Source organism: Nanorana parkeri, unplaced genomic scaffold, assembly GCF_000935625.1.
Source record: "Nanorana parkeri isolate BGI_ZX_2015 unplaced genomic scaffold, ASM93562v1 scaffold37, whole genome shotgun sequence".
Classification (NCBI taxonomy): domain Eukaryota; kingdom Metazoa; phylum Chordata; class Amphibia; order Anura; family Dicroglossidae; genus Nanorana; species Nanorana parkeri.
Genome location: NW_017306305.1, coordinates 1,867,956 through 1,887,592, shown reverse-complemented (window position 1 = coordinate 1,887,592; position 19,637 = coordinate 1,867,956). Strand labels below are relative to the sequence as shown.

Sequence of the window (19,637 nt, the reverse complement as noted above, 5' to 3'; positions counted from 1 at the left end):
GTTACATAAACATTATTAAAAAATAGGCATTGGGGATTGATTTTTTTTTTTTTTATATTTAAGAATAGTTTTATTTTTTATCTTGCAGTACAAACCATTGGCATGAATGGCATTTACATGAGAAAACTAGTAAATTAATTTGGTTTACAAAACTCAAGAAATCCACAACAAAGACTAAATATAACTGTCAAAAAAATGTACTGTATTTGACTGAAGTTTTTCTCCCAGGGATTTTCAACAGAGACCAAAAACCAGTTGCATAGCATGACAGACTGAATGGGCTGATGTGATTGCTGTTGATTGCCTATTGTGACTTATTACAACCACAATGTTGGGTATGGGCTAATTTAATTGCATAATGGCGAAAACTGAATTAAAGCTCATTGGCATTTAATGCAAATACAGTATTATCAGATCATATAAATTTGCACTGACACAACACATTTAGATATTTAATATGGGGGGGGGGAGGATTAAGCCATGAATATTTTGAGTTGCTCAAAATAATACATTTAAGTACATGTGGCTTAAACATGAAGATAGGATACCATCTTCCACCTAAATATATTACATAACTTTCTTATCTTCTCATAGATAACAATCTGTGTTTGGGAACCCTGGCATGAAGCAAAAAAAGTGCCATTTGTTCACAAAATAGGTGCTATTTAATAGGTGCTATTACAATCAATACCCACAAGAAATCTATTTCCACTAACGAACTCATTAGCGGTCTCTTTCAAGAAACTCTAGATAGTTAAAGCCTTGTGCCATCCAAAGCAGAAATGTATTTAGGTAGCATAGAAAGGTTCATTAGCATGTGAAAATCATACTTCCCTTTACAGAAACTCACACATCCATTTATCTATCAAAAAATGCTGACTGACTTCTATATCTGCTTAACTAGACCAATTTTGTATTGAAAATAAGCCAGAGGTAGAGTAGGCAATGGGTCTGTAAAGCCATGTATTAAATGATAGTTAGCCAGTAGCCTAAAACTGTAGCTTTCATGGAGATAAACAAGACCCCCAGTAACCTTTAGAAAATAAGGTCATTGCTGAGTAGATTATAACCCAGTACTTCCAAATCCTGCAATACAGATGTCACAGGAGCTGTAACTGCTACTAGGTCCAAGGGTCTAGTAGTTGGCCATAACTTTTGAAGGTATTCAGCAACTTCTGCTGGTTCAGCATGGGTTTGAGACCAATGATGATTACTTCAACATACTTTAAACTGTTTAGAGCTCAGTTGTGATAACATCCTGGTTTCGGCATCTGGACACAATGCACGTTAGCTAAACTATTGAGAACCTTTTTTCCTATTATTATTAAAATGCAAATCAGACCATATGAAATGATGAGCTTGATGGACCTATGTCCAAATGATTCTTAATAGATAACAGACCTGCAGCAGAAACGTACAGGCATACTAAGAAGCACAGCAAATTAGGACAGCAAACTTCATTTTCACTACACATCAACTCAGTCATCAGTATCCACGTGGAAGCCCTTGCTTTAAAGTTACACCAAAACCCATGCTGTGAATCATTCTCCAAAGTTATCAAATCAGTGTGACATAATTAGGTTGATTTAATAAAGGTGAATAGGCTGTTTACTTTGAAAGGGAATTTCCCCCTAGCTTAGTAAATATAGTGAAGCCCTGTTGTATGTCATCATCTAATCATGTTCAAGTAAAAATACTGTTTCTTAAATTTTCCTTGCATATGTTTGGGAATTGTTTGCCAGGGGAATTTTCACCACATTTACCAAGTTAAGGGAACATTCCCTTGCAAAGTTAAAATTACCTTGCAAAGTAAACAGTCTATGTGTCTTAAACACATCAACCCCAATATCTCTATGTTTAGGGTAACACATATTTATGTTTGACAAGAAAAAAAAAAATCAACAATCTGTATGTAAAAAGTCAATGTCTACTGTTCTTTGATATGTTTTAAAAGGCTGGTGATTATGATTTATATTGATTATATTTGTATTAAATTCCAACTAGCTCTTTACAGACCTAAGCCTATCACTGAAAAAAAGACAAATGTAGCAATTTGTTTAGCCAGTATGGTTATAATTGGTATAATACCAAAAGGATTTTTCGTATGTGTCTAATGGGACAAATAGGTCATATAATAAAGGCACATGGCTCTGCTTCTATTTATCTGGCACCTTCCAGACATGGTGTATGTTGCTGTTATAAAATAGAATTTTATTTGACATATTTAATGAATATAAACTCTCTAAATCTCTACTGTAAAACATGTATCTGTGACACAATATATACACTTCATTGTTTTGGTTCTGTAGTCTGTATATATGGGGAACTGTTGTGCATATATTATTTGTTGATATGCCAGCCTTCTATTAAAAAAATATATGTCTGGCGAAAAATAACCTGGCATAGCATAGAACCCTGAATTGTCAATATGAATACACTTACTAAGGTTCAATGAGAACACACTGATTAACTGGAGGAATATGTGGCACTTAAGCAATGTAGATTGAACTAGATAATTGGCTGTGATGTCACTGCTTCATTACTAGCCACTGTTAAAGAATGGATAATGAAGGAGGTAGAACAGAATGAAATATGGATATATATCACGTTTCAGGAGTTCATATACCATTAAATTATGATCCTTGAGAGTACAACAGTGTGACGTTACCAATATAGAGAATGACGTGTTATTGTCATGTGAGTTGAGGCACAGGACAATGACACCTACCAAAGTAATATATGAAGAATTACAGGGATTATCAAAATGGTGAAACAATAATGGAATCCCAAGAGGTTTACTTCCAAATACCTGAGAAGGGAATGTGCAGAATCGAGAAGCTAGTTCTGTACAGTTGTCCTAATAACACCAACTATATAACACAAGAGTGAGCAACGTACTATCATACTTAAACGTCCAGTCAGCTTAGCTCATTTCTTTCGGATAAAAAAAAAAAGCATATTGGAAAAGGGAAGCTAGAGTAAAAAAATACATTCTTTTCAGGATTATCCTTTTCTGTTCTTAAGTATAAAGGTATGATTGTTTGAAATTGAATTTTACCAGGCTTAAAATCTCTGACTACAAACCAATCTGAAAACATGCTACCAAACCAATTTCTCCCCACGCCTGGTCGCATCTGGTGCCAGATAAGGGGCTTTATTGTTTGGTTTTTAAAAAAATAAATTAAAAAAATATCATCTAGTGATGAAACCAAATATTTGCCTTGTTGTAAGAGGAACATTTGCAGCAGTGAGTGATTATTACTGCCCATACTGCACCATTGAATGATCATGAAGGGTAACGGTTGGTAGGGATTTTAGCCGCAGGCACAATATCTGAGAATACCTTTTCTGTGTAGGATCCGTAGTGCTGGTGAATGCAAGTTAATATATATTTTTTCATTTTTTTTCTTTTTTTTTATACAATAACCACTTTAAAACTTGAAGGACCATTTGATGGCCACATCAGCACAAAAGAGGTTAAACTTCCACGGATAAACTTCACATCAAAAGGACAGAATAACAAAAACACGATAGTCACGAGTACCCGCATCAGAGGAACATTTTCATCCATGTCTATTCAGAACGGACGAGAACAAAAAAAAGTGACGGAGGCAATGGAATGGAAGGGGAGACCCCAGTAGTGCCGAGAATCCTGAAGCATAGTCTCTTCTAATCCTCAAACACTTCCAAGAAGAGTGGGGGGAACAGTTCAGTGGGGCACTCCACTTTCATGTGCAAGAACCTGCTAGCATGGCAGGCTCCAATCATACGGAGGTCGGTGACTTTCATCAGCAGTTTTGGCCAAAAGTGTGCAACGTTGTGTTTCCTGTAATTAATGTAGTGTTCAAAAGCCAAGAGGAAACCTTCTTGGCACTTCTCTATTCTTTCCACACTGGAGAGACCAGGACGATCTGGTGATAAAAGAGAGAGCAGGTTTGTAAAAACAGCTATTTGTTTTGTTGCTTAACACAGTGCTTCTAAATTTCTCACCGATATCCTACCTGGTATACCAATAGAGCAGGTTACAAGGGCACCTGGTAAACCATGTCTTCTTAAAAGGCAAAGCTATTGGATCACAGTATAAACAAGTCACGCACTATCATTTCAATGCAGATGATTCTTTCAGTACAAAGGCCAGGGCAACACAGTTTTCAGTATGTTGTTAGCATATCCTTGGCTACATTACTTCCTGTAATGTTCACAATGGAAAATACAACATTTCTGCCACTCGGGCACCCCCTTTTCTCAGGCTCCATCCAGGTGTAGGATTAGACTTGCCATGCCTTTAGCTGACATACCAAATAATTTATTATCTGCACTTTAGTAATGATGATCGTTGGAATGTTTGTACATAAAAATCAGTAACTGTTGTCACTAAGCATCCAGTGTTAGAGACCTTGATGTGTTTTGTACATAATTGTGATTAGATTTGTCCTAAGACAGCCAAATAACCAAACACCATTCTAGGGTGACCAAAATGTTCCTTCCTTTGCTTCTATCTCTATTATATGACATGCTTACAGCTCAACTTGAGCCAAAAATGTTTTTTTTCCTATCTTTACATTGTGGCCATAAACAGCTGCTGTTTATTTTTGGCACATAAGGGAATCATTTTAACCCATTCTCATCCTACTTCAGATTTAGTAAACTTTATTCTATTTATTTAAAAGACTTGTATAAGCTAAGTTAAAGCCCAATTGAAGTCTCACTTTAGTTCTGTACCCCTGCATATTATGTTTTAGAACTGCTTTTACTATGAAATGCTTTAAAATATTTTCTACCATTGAAAATGCAGCTTCCTTCTCTTTTCTCCAGTGGTCTGTGCTGGCATAGCTAAGTAGCTCCCACATTCATCAGCACACGTATCCTCACATAGACTTGTATTGCAAAATAGGGGAGGTATCAGACATGGCCTGTCACTAAGTGCAGTACGTCTACATCTGGTGCCTGCTTGACCACAGAGTCATATACAGACATCCTGCACAACTGTTGTAATGGCAAAGTGGAGGTAAGACTATGAGGTTGTTAGTACAATATATAGCAGATTGCATGTATATTTCTGTGACTTCGATCGGGCTTTAAAGACCTAAGATGTATAATAGTAATAGCTTGTAACTGAAAGTGCCTAAAAGAACAATTACCTTGTAAGGGATTGCATTAAAAATCCCTGGGATCACTGTGGCATAGTCCACGTGTCTATAATTAGCAATAAAAGAGTTAACTTTATAGAACAGCAATACATTTGATATCAGTGCACACACCTGATGACATAAGTAGCACAGCCTGCAACAAGGCGACTTCGGTATCATCAAGGTTAAATGAAGACAGCGATACGCCCAAATCGAATATGGCATCAGATACCACTCCTAGTCCTCCATTTTTTAGCTGTCCCCTTGTCACTGCCATTTCCCCATTCAGTGTTAAGGTCTCACTTTCAGGGTCATAGCGCACTGCAGCTCGGAGGGACATGATCTCCATGCAACAGCCTTTGAGAAGGATGATCTGATCTTCACATGGCAGCTAGAAATAAGCACACAGTTACTAGTACTCAGTATAGCTTTCTATAAATTGCTGACTGAAACAATGCTCTGCCTAAGTTTAAATCCACTTTTCTACACATTTGGGCAGATTTAATATTGATAAGCAATTCTGTAAATAGAATTAATACCTGTTTAAGCCCTAGATGTGCAAGGTGTAATATTCATGGGGTTGAATAAAGTGAAGCTTTGTTCACTATAATGTTTCAGTCATGTGCAAGGAAAAAGCATGTTTTATTAACTTCCCCTGCGCGTGATTGTGTATTTAAAGTGAATACAGCATTACTTTATTCACCAAGCTAAGTGAATATTCACAGTACTAGGTAAACATTTAAGTAAGCACTCTTTACAACTTTAATATATAAAATGTTCTGATTGTGATCTACAGTTCCCCACAATGGATTGGTCGCATACAGAAACTTCCAGTTTTTATAAGGATCAACTCTATCCAGACCCTTCAGACATGCTGCATATACAGATGACAGAGGCACAAAACAATCTGAAAGGTTTGAAGAACTGTTGTTCCACTCTCCCTTGAGTGTCCATTGAGATCACATGACAAACAATGGCACTGGGTCACCTGATCAGCACCAGAGAAAAATGTATGGGCCTGTTGTTGTTTTTTTTATCTCCATATATTTCTTATGGCAGCAAGGTCAGGTTAGATGGGGATCCTTAAAGGGAAATTATAATGTTTTGTATACACCTTATTAGATTTATAAAAATATACTTGTTTATGTTTAGAAATAAAAATAAACATTTTAAATGTTTTTGCTTTCTAAATCAAGTATTGATTAATATTTCCAAAAAATTTCCAAAAATGTCTACAATTCACAGGACATGTGTAATCCCTAGGCTGGTAATAATAAAATAAATCAATAAAAGAAATAAGGAATGTGGTGTAAATAATATAGTATTAGACACCAAGAGTGGGTAGTTTTATTTAGAACATACTTATTTTTAGTAATAATGCTAAAAAGAATTAAATAATAAAAATAATGACCAGAAAAGAAATGCATAGAGACAGCCATAAACACTAAAGAGTGATGAGTGTAGTGTCTCATTACTTTGGTGGTCACTGGAGAAATAACTCCATAAATTGGTGATCAGTGTAGTGTCTCCTTACTTTGGTGGTCAGAGGAGTGCCTCTTTACAATGGCGATCACTGGAGAAATAGATAGGCTGGTATGTTGCGCTTGGTGTTGATAGATCTACTTGGTTTTGAATTTCCTCGTGCATATCATTAAACCGTGTTTGCAGTACGTTTTTTGCACTGGAGAAATAACTCCATAAATTGGTGATCAGTGTAGTGCTCTCTTTACATTGATCATCATTGTAAGAAAAGCACATTTACACTGGTGGTTAGTGGAAAGAATGTTCCCTACAAAAAGTTGAAAGAAATAAGTGTCTGATGTTGCACTAGTCCCAGAGTGCTGGTTCTATTAAGTGTCATAACTATGTAGGCACGGTCAGCCAGGAGATCCATATTCCAGTGCTCACTGCCCAAGGAACCCCTAACAACCTCTGGAGAAACGTTAGGATTTCACAGAACCCAGACTGAGAAAAGCTAGGCTAGATCATGGATGTATTTGTAGTAGAGATATAGTATAAAGGCAATACAAATACATGTTCTATATTCTAATGGGGCAATACATGTTGTAGGGTCACACTGTCAGGGCTTACCAGAAGACCCTCTGGTAGCTTCCACATCTCGGCCGACAATGCTTTAAAGACAGGGGGCTCAGCAAAATGGTTTTCACTTAAAATGGTGGGGTTTGTTATAACTCAATTTTGTTTTTTTCACAACCAGAATAGCAGCCTTGAAGAATTCAGCAGAACATTATTAATTAAGCATTTGCATAATTTCATGTGTGTTTTATATAATTGTATATGATCATTTACAATAAATGTATTTTATTTCTACTGAAATTTGGGTGTGATACTACGGAATGGCTGCACTTTACTTACCTCGCAAAACATGGGTAATTTTTTGGCAAAATCAACCACTCTTGTAATTGCTGGGGTGATTATTTTTGTAAACTGACTGAAGGCTTCTAAATCCACTTTTCCACCCTCCGGTGCATTAACTATAGGAGCCTGCCCGATATCTTCTGGCTGGGGTCAAGCAAAACACAATATATACATCACATATGTAAATGTTGTCATATATCAACACAAGCCTAAATCCAGGCAGATCTCAAAAACACGATTTAATCCAATGTATGTCTATTAAAAATCTGTAAAGTGAATGCTAACAATAAACTTGTTTGCTTTCTCCTGGTCTGTTACATACCAATCTGGTCTGTTTTTTTATGAAAAACAATGAGCAATGAAAGCATGTTGCTAAATCCGTTCCATAACTGCAAACTACTCATTGATGCTGCCAGAAATCCTTTAAGCTTGTAAGTTCCTGTTCACTCTCAAGTAGCCTTATCAGCACTGAACAGGATACATCTGAACTGCAGAGCACCTTTCCCCCTATATGATTGAGGAAAGAGGAAGGTATTTTGTAGTCCTGACACACTTCATCTCCTGGAGTGAGAATGCTGCTTCTCCACAGTTACAGTACAGTGAGTGAGTGTCATCACTCTAGGATAAGAAGTGTATTACAAGCACACTTTTGTTATTAGGTTTAGATACACTTTAAGGGACCCATGTCATTCCTCTTGCTATCCCATTTAACAGTACCAGTGTATAGAGACAGTTGTAAGCTCTTTATTGCTTTCAGTCGTGTCACAGTTCTCTAGCAACCCCTAGGTAGCAGCTGTGAAAAATTCTGTTTTCTGACTTTTACTGTAGCTACCTTAATTTCCGTATTTGTTTTTTTCTATTGGCAGCTCTGTACGGTGTCAGTGTATCCAAAAAGAATGAAAATCATACTTTACCTTCAACAATTTGATTTACAGTCAGAGTTTTCACAGCTGCTATCCACAGATTGCAAGAGAGCTGTGACAGGAGAGAGGGAGCAATAGAGGACTTACAACAACCTCCATGCACGGGTACTGTTAAATGGGATAACAAAGAGGAACGGCGTTGTTTACTTTAAATTGATTTTCACCTACATCATACGTAAATCTGTCTTGCTATGAGCCTCCTATAATACTCTGCGCAGCAGTGCTCAGATAAATAATATAAGTTATAGAGTATAACTATCAAATAAAACATTTTTGAATTCAGTGTTGCCGAAACTAACCTTTCTTGTTCATTCTACATGCAGCTATTATGTGGTATGGTAAGTTTAGAATGCTTATAGGGCAAAAAGTGCGCTTTAAATCCCAGCTTCAGGTAAACAGCTAAATATATATTCAAATACATAAAATAATTGCAATATCTGCCAAAAACATTTATAATTGTGTGTAGCTAGTGCTCTTCGTACTTCTCCGAGATGGCATAGCCAAATTCCTGACCTTCACTGCAGTAGCAACAGAGCTTGGTGAAGAAAACCCCCCATCTTGCTGACTGATAAAGCAGCATATCATATCATCTCTGCTCCTCCCGCTATCTCCTCCTTTCAGCATGTGCACTTCAGCAGCTTGATTGTTTTCAAATGCTCTCTCCTACCCTTTACCAAGACTAAGTACTGCAGTACAGAGGTCTACTGGAAGCTCATAATACAAGTTCTGGCACTTCAGCCATTTGCATGTAAGAATGATTTTTCTTACCCATATTTTTAGTAAAATATAAAAGTCGGGGTCACGTCGGGTAAATAGATTTAAGGCATGTCAAGCCTTAAAATTGCATGCGCCCGCAAAACCGCAAAAAACGCCCATAGGCGACGATTAAAAAACGCTTTTACTGCTCATCAGTTTAGTGTTATCAGTGATTAATGGCTCTAAAACTATTGCTCTCACTCCGACGTTTGCGGCGATATGTAACATGTGCGGCACAATAGGCGCAATCGTCGTTTTCGCACGTAGGCGCACCCGACACATATATGCGTGTGTATGTGAGGGGCGGGGACTTAAATAAAATGTTTTCTTTTTTAATTTTTTTATGCTTCTTTATTTTATTTATGATTCTTTAATTTTTGTATTACTTTTTTTTTAACAAACAACTTTATTGCTATTACATGGGGGGCTAAGAAGCCCCCTATGTGATAGCCAATTTACATGACAGGTTCTCTTTATGGAGACATCAAGGGTCTCCAAGACCCCTAATGTCACCTAGGGACCCCCAGAGAAGCTGATGAAGCAGAGATCTGCTTCATCAGCTTCTGTAGCTGGAGAGTGACACTGAATGCAGGAAGTGATGTAGTATACATCACTTCCAGCATTCGGGAACTGAGAGGAGATTAAAGGGAGTTCGTATACTGAACTCCCTTTGATCTCCTGTCACAGAGCCGTGCCGGTCCCAGCCGCATTGGTCCCAGCCGCATTCAAGCTCAATCGCTTGAATGAAAAGCTCCCGGCCGGCCGTGTAATTACAACGCCCGGCCAGGAAGCTGCTCGTCGGGCCCTGGACATATATGTGTTTAACTGTGTTTTCTGGAGTTAATGGTGAGTGGAAATCACTCATCTCATAGTTCTCCTTTAATGCTATTCAATGTTATTTTGGCATTACCAATCACCTGCATAATTTACATTTGGAGCAATATGAATGTTAGCAAGCTTTGTATTGCTAGAGCTGTCAATCAAAGTCTCACCTCACCAGGCCTCTAAATGATGGAGGCTCTATGATGGAGAGCTACAGTCAAGACAAAAATCATAAGTATTCTTCTATAATATCACAATATGTCCACTTGGTATTGCTGTTTTTCAAAGCTCTCCACAAGCACTTGTAGTAAAAGCTTAACACTTTTGCACTTCTAGTTCACAGCTATGATAATGGCAGTCATTGGATCTGGATGGAACTATTCTTTGATTATATAGATGGCCAATGGCAGATTATGGAAAAGCATGATCCAATACACAGAAAGCCTTACAACCAGGCTGGGCACTTTCTGTGCCAAAATATTTGGTTGATTTACTAAAGGAACACAAACTGTTCACTTAGTAAAATGTTCAATATTCAACTAATCATTTGGTAGAAAACAAAATATATAAAAAGAGTTAGAAGACAAGTTAACCACTTGCTGTCCGGAGCAATTTCTTACTATTTGCACACACTATAAAATCTGAATTTTTGGCTAGAAAATAGCGTAAAACCCCCCAAACAATTATATATTTTCTGAAAGGCTGAGGCCCAGTAGAAAAAAAAATGCTAGTTGCAATTTTTTATGCTGCGCGGTATTTGCGCAAATGTTTATCAAATCAGTATTTTTAGAATAAGATACACTAAAATGAAATCAAGAGCACAGAAACAAAATATAATACCCATTTTTTTGGTAAAATATAAAAGATGGGGTCACATCGGGTAAAAGATATTACATGTCAAGTCTTAAAATTGTGTGCGTCTGCGAAACCGCAAAAACTCCAATACCCAAAATTGCCCATTGGTGACGCTTAAACAGTTTTTACTGCTCATCGGTTTAGTGCTAACAGTGATTGATGACCCTAGAATTATTGCTCTTACTCCGACATTTGCGACGATATGTAACATGTGTGGCGCAATTTTTCTTTTTGTGCATAGGCAAACCCAACTCATGTTTGCACTTGTATGTGCGTGTACGGGGACTTTAAGAAATGTTTTTTTAATATGTTACTTTAATTTTTTTTATATGTAATAGCAAATATGATGTGACCGGTCCTTTTTTGAGACATCAGGGGTCTTTCAGACCCCTAATGTCACCTAGGGACCCCAAATGACTGATGAAGTAGCAATCTGCCTCACAAGCTTCTTCTCCTGGCTCTAGGAGCTGGAGAATGTGCACAGTCACACCAGAAGTGATGTAATACACATAAGTTCCAGGTCCAGTGACTAAAAGCTGGCTGATCTCTTTCTGATCGATGCGGGAAGACTCACCCTGCTGGTCCCAGGCCCGCACGGGGGACAGCGGAGCACACTCCGCCACTTGGTGCAAACAATCGAGTGGCTATACAGCCACCGGATTGCTTGTATGTGAACAGCCGGCTGTTTACAATGGTACCAAGAACAGAACATGGCTCCAGTCACAGCCATGTTCTTGGTATAATCGCTTCAAGGGGCAGACGTTTAAAATCGGTCACCAGCTTGAAGTGGTTAATAGCTTTATTGTTCTGCTGAACTAAACACTCCTATCCTTGTGCAGCCAACCAATAATGGCTCCATCTAAGACTTTATCTAGATCTGCAGTTGACACTGTACATGTGATCAACTGTGACACCAACCATTTGAGGGCATGAAAGTTCAGTTTGAAGGCTGACAAAAGCACACTAGAAATTGTAAGAGCCATTATAGCCTTATATGTGGCATACACTGCACATTCGCTAATAGATAGAATGTAGGCGGAAACAGTGAACATCACAACATTGGTGTGTAATTAAGGATCTAATAACATTTATTGAACTTTTCTTACTTTAGCTTTCTTTTGGTAAAGTAAACTTTGTGTTTTGCTCAAAGTTTATGTATACAATATACTTGTTATTGCAATAAGGTATAACAGGTCAATTTTGTTCTAAGTGACAGACTTATTGTGACTTTTTCCTTTTTTAGTATTTGTATTAGTTGTTTTAAGTTATTTTCCACTTCCCTGGCTGAGTGAAAGCTGCTGTTTGCCCTTGATGAAATAAAGACTTTTATTTCTCAGCTGTTAAGCTGTCTATCCATCTGTTTCTTTGAATGTACTTCTTTTAAATTATGTTTGTTTTTGCATTATTTTCTGCCGCCATAGCAGAGAAAACATTCTTAGTGGTGTGGTAATAAAAAATGAATACAAATTCAGTGACAGGTTTGTTGCTAAACAAAGGTATGTCACTTATGTGGCTTTACGTATCAACAAAGCCATGCGACCACCATATCATCAATGCTACTGATATGGTGATGAACGCCTCTGTTGATGAACAAATCCATTCAGCTCAGCGCTGATGATGAATGCCTTTGTTTATTAACAAACTCATATAATTATGTCAGTGCTGACATGGTCATCAATAGCTTTGTCAGAAAAGTAACTTAAAGTTAAGAGTTAGTCTTAAAGTAAGGGTTCAAGCTAAAGTTAGGGTTTGTGTTAAAATTAGGGTTAGGGCTAGGATTAGTGGCAAGGTTAGGGTTATTATTAGGGTTAGCATTAACGTTAAAGTAAGCTTTAGGGTAGGGTTTGCATTAAGCATAGCTTTTTCTATCTTTATTTTTTTAAGAATTTTTTTTCAAGCAAATTCTTAAAAAATTCAAGCAGAATGGGCAAATCCGAGGTCAATTTAAATGACTTTTGGCAACGTTAATACAGACAGGTCCTCTTTCAAGCACATGCAGTAATATAAACTGAATGTCCCAACTGAAGAGGTAATTCAGCCATTTACCAGAAATTTTCGTTTCTGTTTCCAGTGACTTCCCTGTGCATTGGTGGCCACGTGAGCTTCAGTGACGACCTGTATTAGCTCCCATTCCTCTGGTGTTGGTTCAGGCTTCTGTACCAGTGACTTCTGTATTTCATCTTTGCGTCTCTTTTCTCTGTTTTCTTCTATGAGTTTTCTTTTTGCCAAACGCTTGCCGTCGTCCAAAACCACTTTAAGGAATGAATCCGCATTCATAAGTTTTGTTTCACACGTCTCAATGATTATACACATATACACAAGTTGCAAACATTTAGCTAGGCCAAGTGCAATAAGATATGTTTTTTAATGGATCACCGCCACCTGGCTAATTTTACTACTGTACTTTGGCAGTCTGGTCTTGTGACTGTTTACCACAAACCACCTTGAGTGCAGCTAGGCAAGACTTTATTCCAGCACACAGAAAGATATACTAAAGGAATATTACATCAAGACTAGTAAATGGCTACAGTCTTTTCGATTATTTCAGCCAGTAATAAACAGAGAGAATAACACCTTGATCGTTGCAAAACATAATATGCTCTCTCTCTCTCTATATATATATATATATAGCCATGATCATATCTTACAGGATGTGGGTAGTCAGCTGATTAAGGGGCTGTTGGAGCCCTGCCTTCATTGGTCTACACTCAACACAACTGAAGCAGCCCCCTGCCTGCTACTGATAGAACCGTACAAGCAACAGCCCTACAGCATGCACATGTTCTTGGCTGTTGGATGTTTTGCTGAGAGTAGTGCAAAAGATTTCCTTAGGTTTTATTCATATGCTTTTCAGTGTACTCTTAACAACCAAGCACTCACGCACATTCTAGGACTGCTAATCTGACAATTTACAAGTAGCAGGCAGCTGGACTTCTCTGAATGCACTGTACTCGGCCTGAAGCAGGTTTGGGCTGAATGGCTTTTTCAATGGCCATCTATTTGTACTCAATGTGGCCTACCTATACATACCCACCTATGTGGCCACTTGCTCCTGTTGAAACTGTCTTTACCCTCTTTGCAAAAGAGGGAAAGTCATCTCTGACCTCCAGGATTTGGCGATCCAGTGCTGTCCACCTGGCTTGCTAGCTATTAAAATTATTCTACTGAAGAGTCTATCCCTGATTTAAGGGAGCAGAGAAGTACAAAATAAAACTAAATTTGAGAGAAAGATGCCTACCCAAAACCACAGACTCCAATGCTAGCGTCTACCAGGTGAAATTCACTAGTTTTACTTAATCATAACGTACTCAATGATTTAACTCATTCCAGAACACTAAACAACTTACAAAGCACAACCCAGGTGGTCACAGTGTGTATTGTGGTATGGGAAATGGATGTGTGGCCTCCATTTTTTTTTTTTAATGCTTGGACTATTTTCAACTGCACTATAACACCCAATACGATGACCATAACGGAATGTGTTGAACATTACAAAATAAGTGAACAGACAATAGTTTACCCTTACTGTACTTTACTAATTTCTTTTTAGAAACTTAGAATTGCCAATTAGCATTTCACAACATTGTGTTTTGTTTATAAGTGCAGAAATCCAACATACACCAGATCTTTAGTGTGTAAAAGCAGAGGCTCAGCTCCATTTAGTAACTAACATGAATACTTTTGCCTCTTTTTGCCATAAGCACCAAACAAAAAATTGTTACAATTGTTTATTTTGATTTACAGTTTGTGCTGTATTTAATTATCTTATGTTTACATAAAAAATACTGATACTGCAGTCATATCTATTTACTTAAAATTGGTTTGTTTTTGGGCATTCATCAAACTGTGTTCTAGGTGATTATGTGGAACAAACTAACAAACAACTCTCTCAGCTACTTACAATCTGTTGCCATGCCAACAGCGATGCACTTTTTGAAGCGACATTCTTGGCACTGGTTCCTTGTTACTTTGTCTATCACGCATTTTCCTTCATATTTACAGGAATAGCTTGGGTGAAGATTTTTTTGTATAGTTCTCCTGAAAAAGCCCTAAAAATGGCAAAATACATTGTTACCATTTGCTGACTACAAAAAAAAGGAAAAACAACATTCTAAACTAGTATTGCCTGCCAGTATAGCAGTGTAAGCACTGCACACAGAACAAACACTTTTTCAGTTATTTTTCAGCTTAGAGATGAGATTGCTTCACGAGTCTTAGCCTGAGGTAAAGAAGACTCCTAACCCAAATGTTCAATACATTGGGCTTCTGCTTACACTAAAGGCACATGAAATGGTCATACAACACTTTATTCATGTCATTTCCCCAGTACAGATGCAGTTTCCTTCATTATGCAAATTAAATTTTAAAGCCCATTTCGACCTTTGCGGGTGTATTTAAAAAGAAAAATATGCCAGCAACGTACACGGAGTAAGCATGAAGCAGGCATATGCAGTTGCTGTAAATGAACACCGCAACTTAAGTTTTTTGTTAGCTTTCCTTTTCATATCCTGAAGGAAATGGTTGGCTCTGTGTAAATTACAACTGAGTTCTCTGTGAAATCGCCACCCCCCATTCATTAGTATTCATAGCGGCAACCCCCTGGACAGTGTATTGTGTGTAAAGGCAGAGCTAGTGTTTAGTGATCGTGTTACGCAGAATCACAGGGAGGGGGCCTGCTTTACAATCCGACCCGGGTGTCAGACTGAATTTCCTGTGGAAAAAATGTTGAATTTGAAGGATTCAGGCCTAAAAAAACATTCATAAAAAAGTGAAGCCTGCAATGTGCGTCATGAAAATGTACACACATATACATCATCACTGTAAATAAATGGTAATCACTTACAAAGGTGGAAACTGACTTTAAGCAACATTTTTTTAATTTATGTTGGTGAATAGCCCTGCCCCCTTTACCTGCTATGTCACAGCTGGTGCAGGAACCTGCATTGCCACTTCACCTATAATTCATACATAAGTTATATAGGGAAAGGTGATATTCTGACTCAGTGAGATATTTTGCCATAGTGGCAAGAGGTGTGTGCTGCTATAGTCTCACAAGTTTTGTCAATACATTTCTACCGTATAAAGAAAGTATGCTTTTGCTAGTATGGTATTAAAGTGTATGTACAGTCAAAGTTAAACATCTGAATTTGAAATGTCTGCATCTTTAAGAAACATAGCACTATGTCCCATTTCCTTATCATTCTCTCTTTTCATACCTGGTGATTCTGCCAGTAGAATTGCTTATGGGCTGTCAATTGAGAAAGAGTGACAATGTTGTAAGGGTCCTTTGAAATTATCCACAATGTTGTCACCCTTTTCTCTGTGCTGCATAAGACTGGAGTGCTCTGTTGTGACACAGACTCCCAGAGGCTCGGTTGTCACTAAGAGTTAATCTCTTTTACAGCTGCCACTTCACAAGCCCCAAAGCTCCTCCTTGACATAGAAAGGTATATTTTGAAAGTGAAGCTGGTAAGTGAAGTGTGGGACACTGGCATAAATGCACCAGAATTGACGTACCCAGTCCTGCTTCTGCCTACCCAGCATTTTGAGAAAGTGGTGGTAGGGCTTTAGCCAAATTTTTTGGACAGAAGAGACTCTAGTGCTTAAATCTAGACCTGTAATTTCGGAAAAGGTTCTAGTTATTAGGAAGACCATTCCAACTCAATAAACTCTGGTGTTTTGGGGGGCAAAAAACAACACCATGTCTGACTAATGAAACAACAGGCTGTGTGAAATCTATAAAAGGTGCACTAGGCTCATAAACCTTGTGGTCCTTTCATATCTATATCAATGGGCTATTTATGAGACTGTTCAACAGGACTACAGATCATTTTATACAATACAAAGCAAAGCACTTAGCTGAGTAAGAAACATTCTTCTAATCCTCCTTTGTAGTCTATGTTTGTAGCATGCAGTCCATCAGCACCCTCCCCTGAAGCTCATGCAATACCTCAACTGGGTTGGTGTTTGAAATGAACAATGGTTTCTCTTAAAGGGTTTAGATTTCATTGTTGTGCAAAATATTCCCTTGGTGTTAGCAGTATTCTTTTTTACAATAAAATAAACATCTGGGGGGATCTGTTCACCCTTGGAATACAGATCTCCGCAGAGTCTATTGGTAGTACACTGATTTTAGTCTACGTTGAATCATCATTCCGCTGAGAAAATATCGGCACAACACATATTGGCAATGATAAAGAAACAGAAATAGATACACTATTCTTAGCAACCAAGTAGACAATTATAATAGTAGAGTTATAATCCTTGTCAAGTTTTTATTTGTGTCAGGCTCCACTAGGAATGTTTTTCCTCACATCCAGAGCTGTGATCAGACAGTAAGTGAGGTAAATCTCTGCAGTGTTTACACAGACAAAATTAAAGACCTGATAGAGGTTCTAAACCTTACCTACTCTACACAACAGTGTGATTTTATTGTTTTTCAGTGTCCTTTTGGAGAGATTATACTTACTTCAGGTCTCAGTGACTACACATTGCTCACTTCCCATCTTAATTACTACGCAAGAAGTGAAATATCCACTACAGGGGCACATAGATGAAAACCCCACAGAGACTGTAACCCTTCCTCACATTCAAAACTGAAAAACATGCATCCAACTATAATCGTCTTATGACCGTCTATAATTTTTAACAGCCTTAGTACAGTCCTGATGGAAACTGTTATATGAAGCCCAATACTGTGCCAGCCCCAGCTTAAAAATAGTAAAGATTCTCACTATCTTCTTAATCCGTGGTCAACTCAAAATGATGGATTTAGCCCCACTGACGATGCTCCCCAGGACAAATAAAGAGTAAATCTACATCAACAGCCCATATTTCTCATATATGTGGAATATCTCCAATAAGTTAGAATCTGAGCAGGTTTGATTCTGATGGGGATGTGCACCAGCCAAAAATTTGCTTTGTTTCTTTTCGCCAAACAAATAACTTTGTTTCGTCATATTCGTTACGTTAGAATGATTCGTTTTTGGAATGATATTTTATTTGTTACTTGCATATCGACTATTTACCTTGCATCCTTCACAGGTGATGCATCTATAGTGATACCCTGTAGCCTTGTCTCCACACACCACGCACAGTTCATCTTTATCTAAATAACTGGGTATGTACCCTATAAAAAGAAAAGATAATATTCATTAACTCAACTACGTAGGGCCAGAAAGTCTTGAAACATAACACACATCAAACATTTTGCCATAAACAAAGTCTTAAATTATGCAAGAAACCTGCGATATTGACATATATGGTTTGTAGAAGCCTATGTCCCCATTATGTTCATGTGCATGCATTAGGGATTGGGTTCTAAATTTTAAGAACAAGTTTCAATTACAACAATTAAAAACAGATTCTTACATACAATAAGTTTTTTTTTTTACTAGTGTGACGCAATATATACTGAACCTGTGGTCACTTCAAACATCATGTGTTAAGGAAAAGGTTCAACCAAAGTAACCACTGATTTTGCCTCAGGCTCCATATTAGTAAATTGCCCCCATTGCTTTTTTTTAAAGTTCCTGTCCAGGCAAAACTGGGTTGAGTAAATGTCAGGGACAAGACACCATCCACCAACATGCACCTATAGCCAAAACATCATATTTGAATAGACTGACCTTTATTATCATAAGACATGTGCGGTGATTTAAAACATCATAAAACATTTACAGTTTAGTGCAGAGCAGGTCAGCTTCATGAGGCCAATAAAATGTCAGTTCCGACTAGTTGGTAAGAGTTACTGTGCATTAATCTCTGCCCTGTTACATAAAGGACTAAGACTTAGCTTATGCACACTCACAATGTATATTGTCTCTAGAATACCCCCTCTTACCTTTTTTGGTTCTCTGATCTGAAGAAATCAGAACATTTGTTCACCCCCACCCCCTTTCATTCCTGTTATGGTGGCAGCAATACACATACTACACAGGCCACATTATCTGGAGCAGAGAGATGCTGTAAGAAAAGATCCTCCACTGATCATTAAATGCTAAATGGAGGGTTTAGCATACAATGAGAGCTTCTTGACCTCAAATTATTGCACAAGTTAAAGAATATGATTAGACCTACATTTACAGCTTTTTGATTCCTATGGTACAGGCATGAGCTGTGTTATTTACATTTTAAAATCCATTTTCTGTTTTCCATTCTTCCTTTCACAAAGGCTCCTATATTTTCTGACAACAAATGTATAGGAGCTGCTCAAGGTTCGAGCTATATTGTATTACCTAACAATTGGCAGATATTTCATTACTTGTGAAATAAAGCAAGGGCATGCCATGTCTGAGAGGCATTGTCCAGAGATGAATGCTGCAAGAACTCTGACACACCACAAATTACATGATTTTTTGACCACTAGGTGCCAGTAAGGCAAAGAAACAAAGCAACACATACATGCTGAATTAATACTTTAAAGGAAAAATGTGGAAAGTGCAGTATCTGACATCAACTGCTCATTTTTCACTCTCTGTAAACAGAATTCTAATTGCTATGGCTTACTGCACTTTTGTATAGTATTGTTGAAGTGCCATAGTGTTGATCGGTAAACATCTACGAGTCCTATGTAAAAGAAACACTTCATTTTTTACGTTTTCTTAATTTCACTTCCTGGTATTTCCAGACACTGGTTATGTAGACAGTGCCTCACAGGTACCCCCTGGGAAGGCTACATCACCTGTTCCTTCCAGGGAGATCTTGTTTCTAAATTGCGAGATTTTGCAAAATCTCGCAAGATCTCAGGGGAAAAAAAATACTTTTTTTTTTT

General features: G+C 37.7%; 1 protein-coding gene across 1 annotated transcript in view; it reads right to left on the bottom strand.

The window, feature by feature from the left end:
* Nucleotides 1-3,019: 3,019 nt before the first annotated feature.
* The window catches only part of THRB (thyroid hormone receptor beta), a 19,261-nt gene continuing 2,643 nt past the window's right edge, over nt 3,020-19,637 (bottom strand). Inside the window, exons 2-7 of the mRNA XM_018570223.1 lie at nt 17,893-17,993; nt 14,766-14,913; nt 12,911-13,116; nt 7,506-7,652; nt 5,262-5,520; nt 3,020-3,911 (exon numbers count right to left, since the gene is read on the bottom strand). Coding sequence (XP_018425725.1) covers nt 3,670-3,911; nt 5,262-5,520; nt 7,506-7,652; nt 12,911-13,116; nt 14,766-14,913; nt 17,893-17,993 — 1,103 coding nt within the window. The 3' untranslated portion in view covers nt 3,020-3,669. The remainder of the gene's footprint in view (nt 3,912-5,261; nt 5,521-7,505; nt 7,653-12,910; nt 13,117-14,765; nt 14,914-17,892; nt 17,994-19,637) is intronic.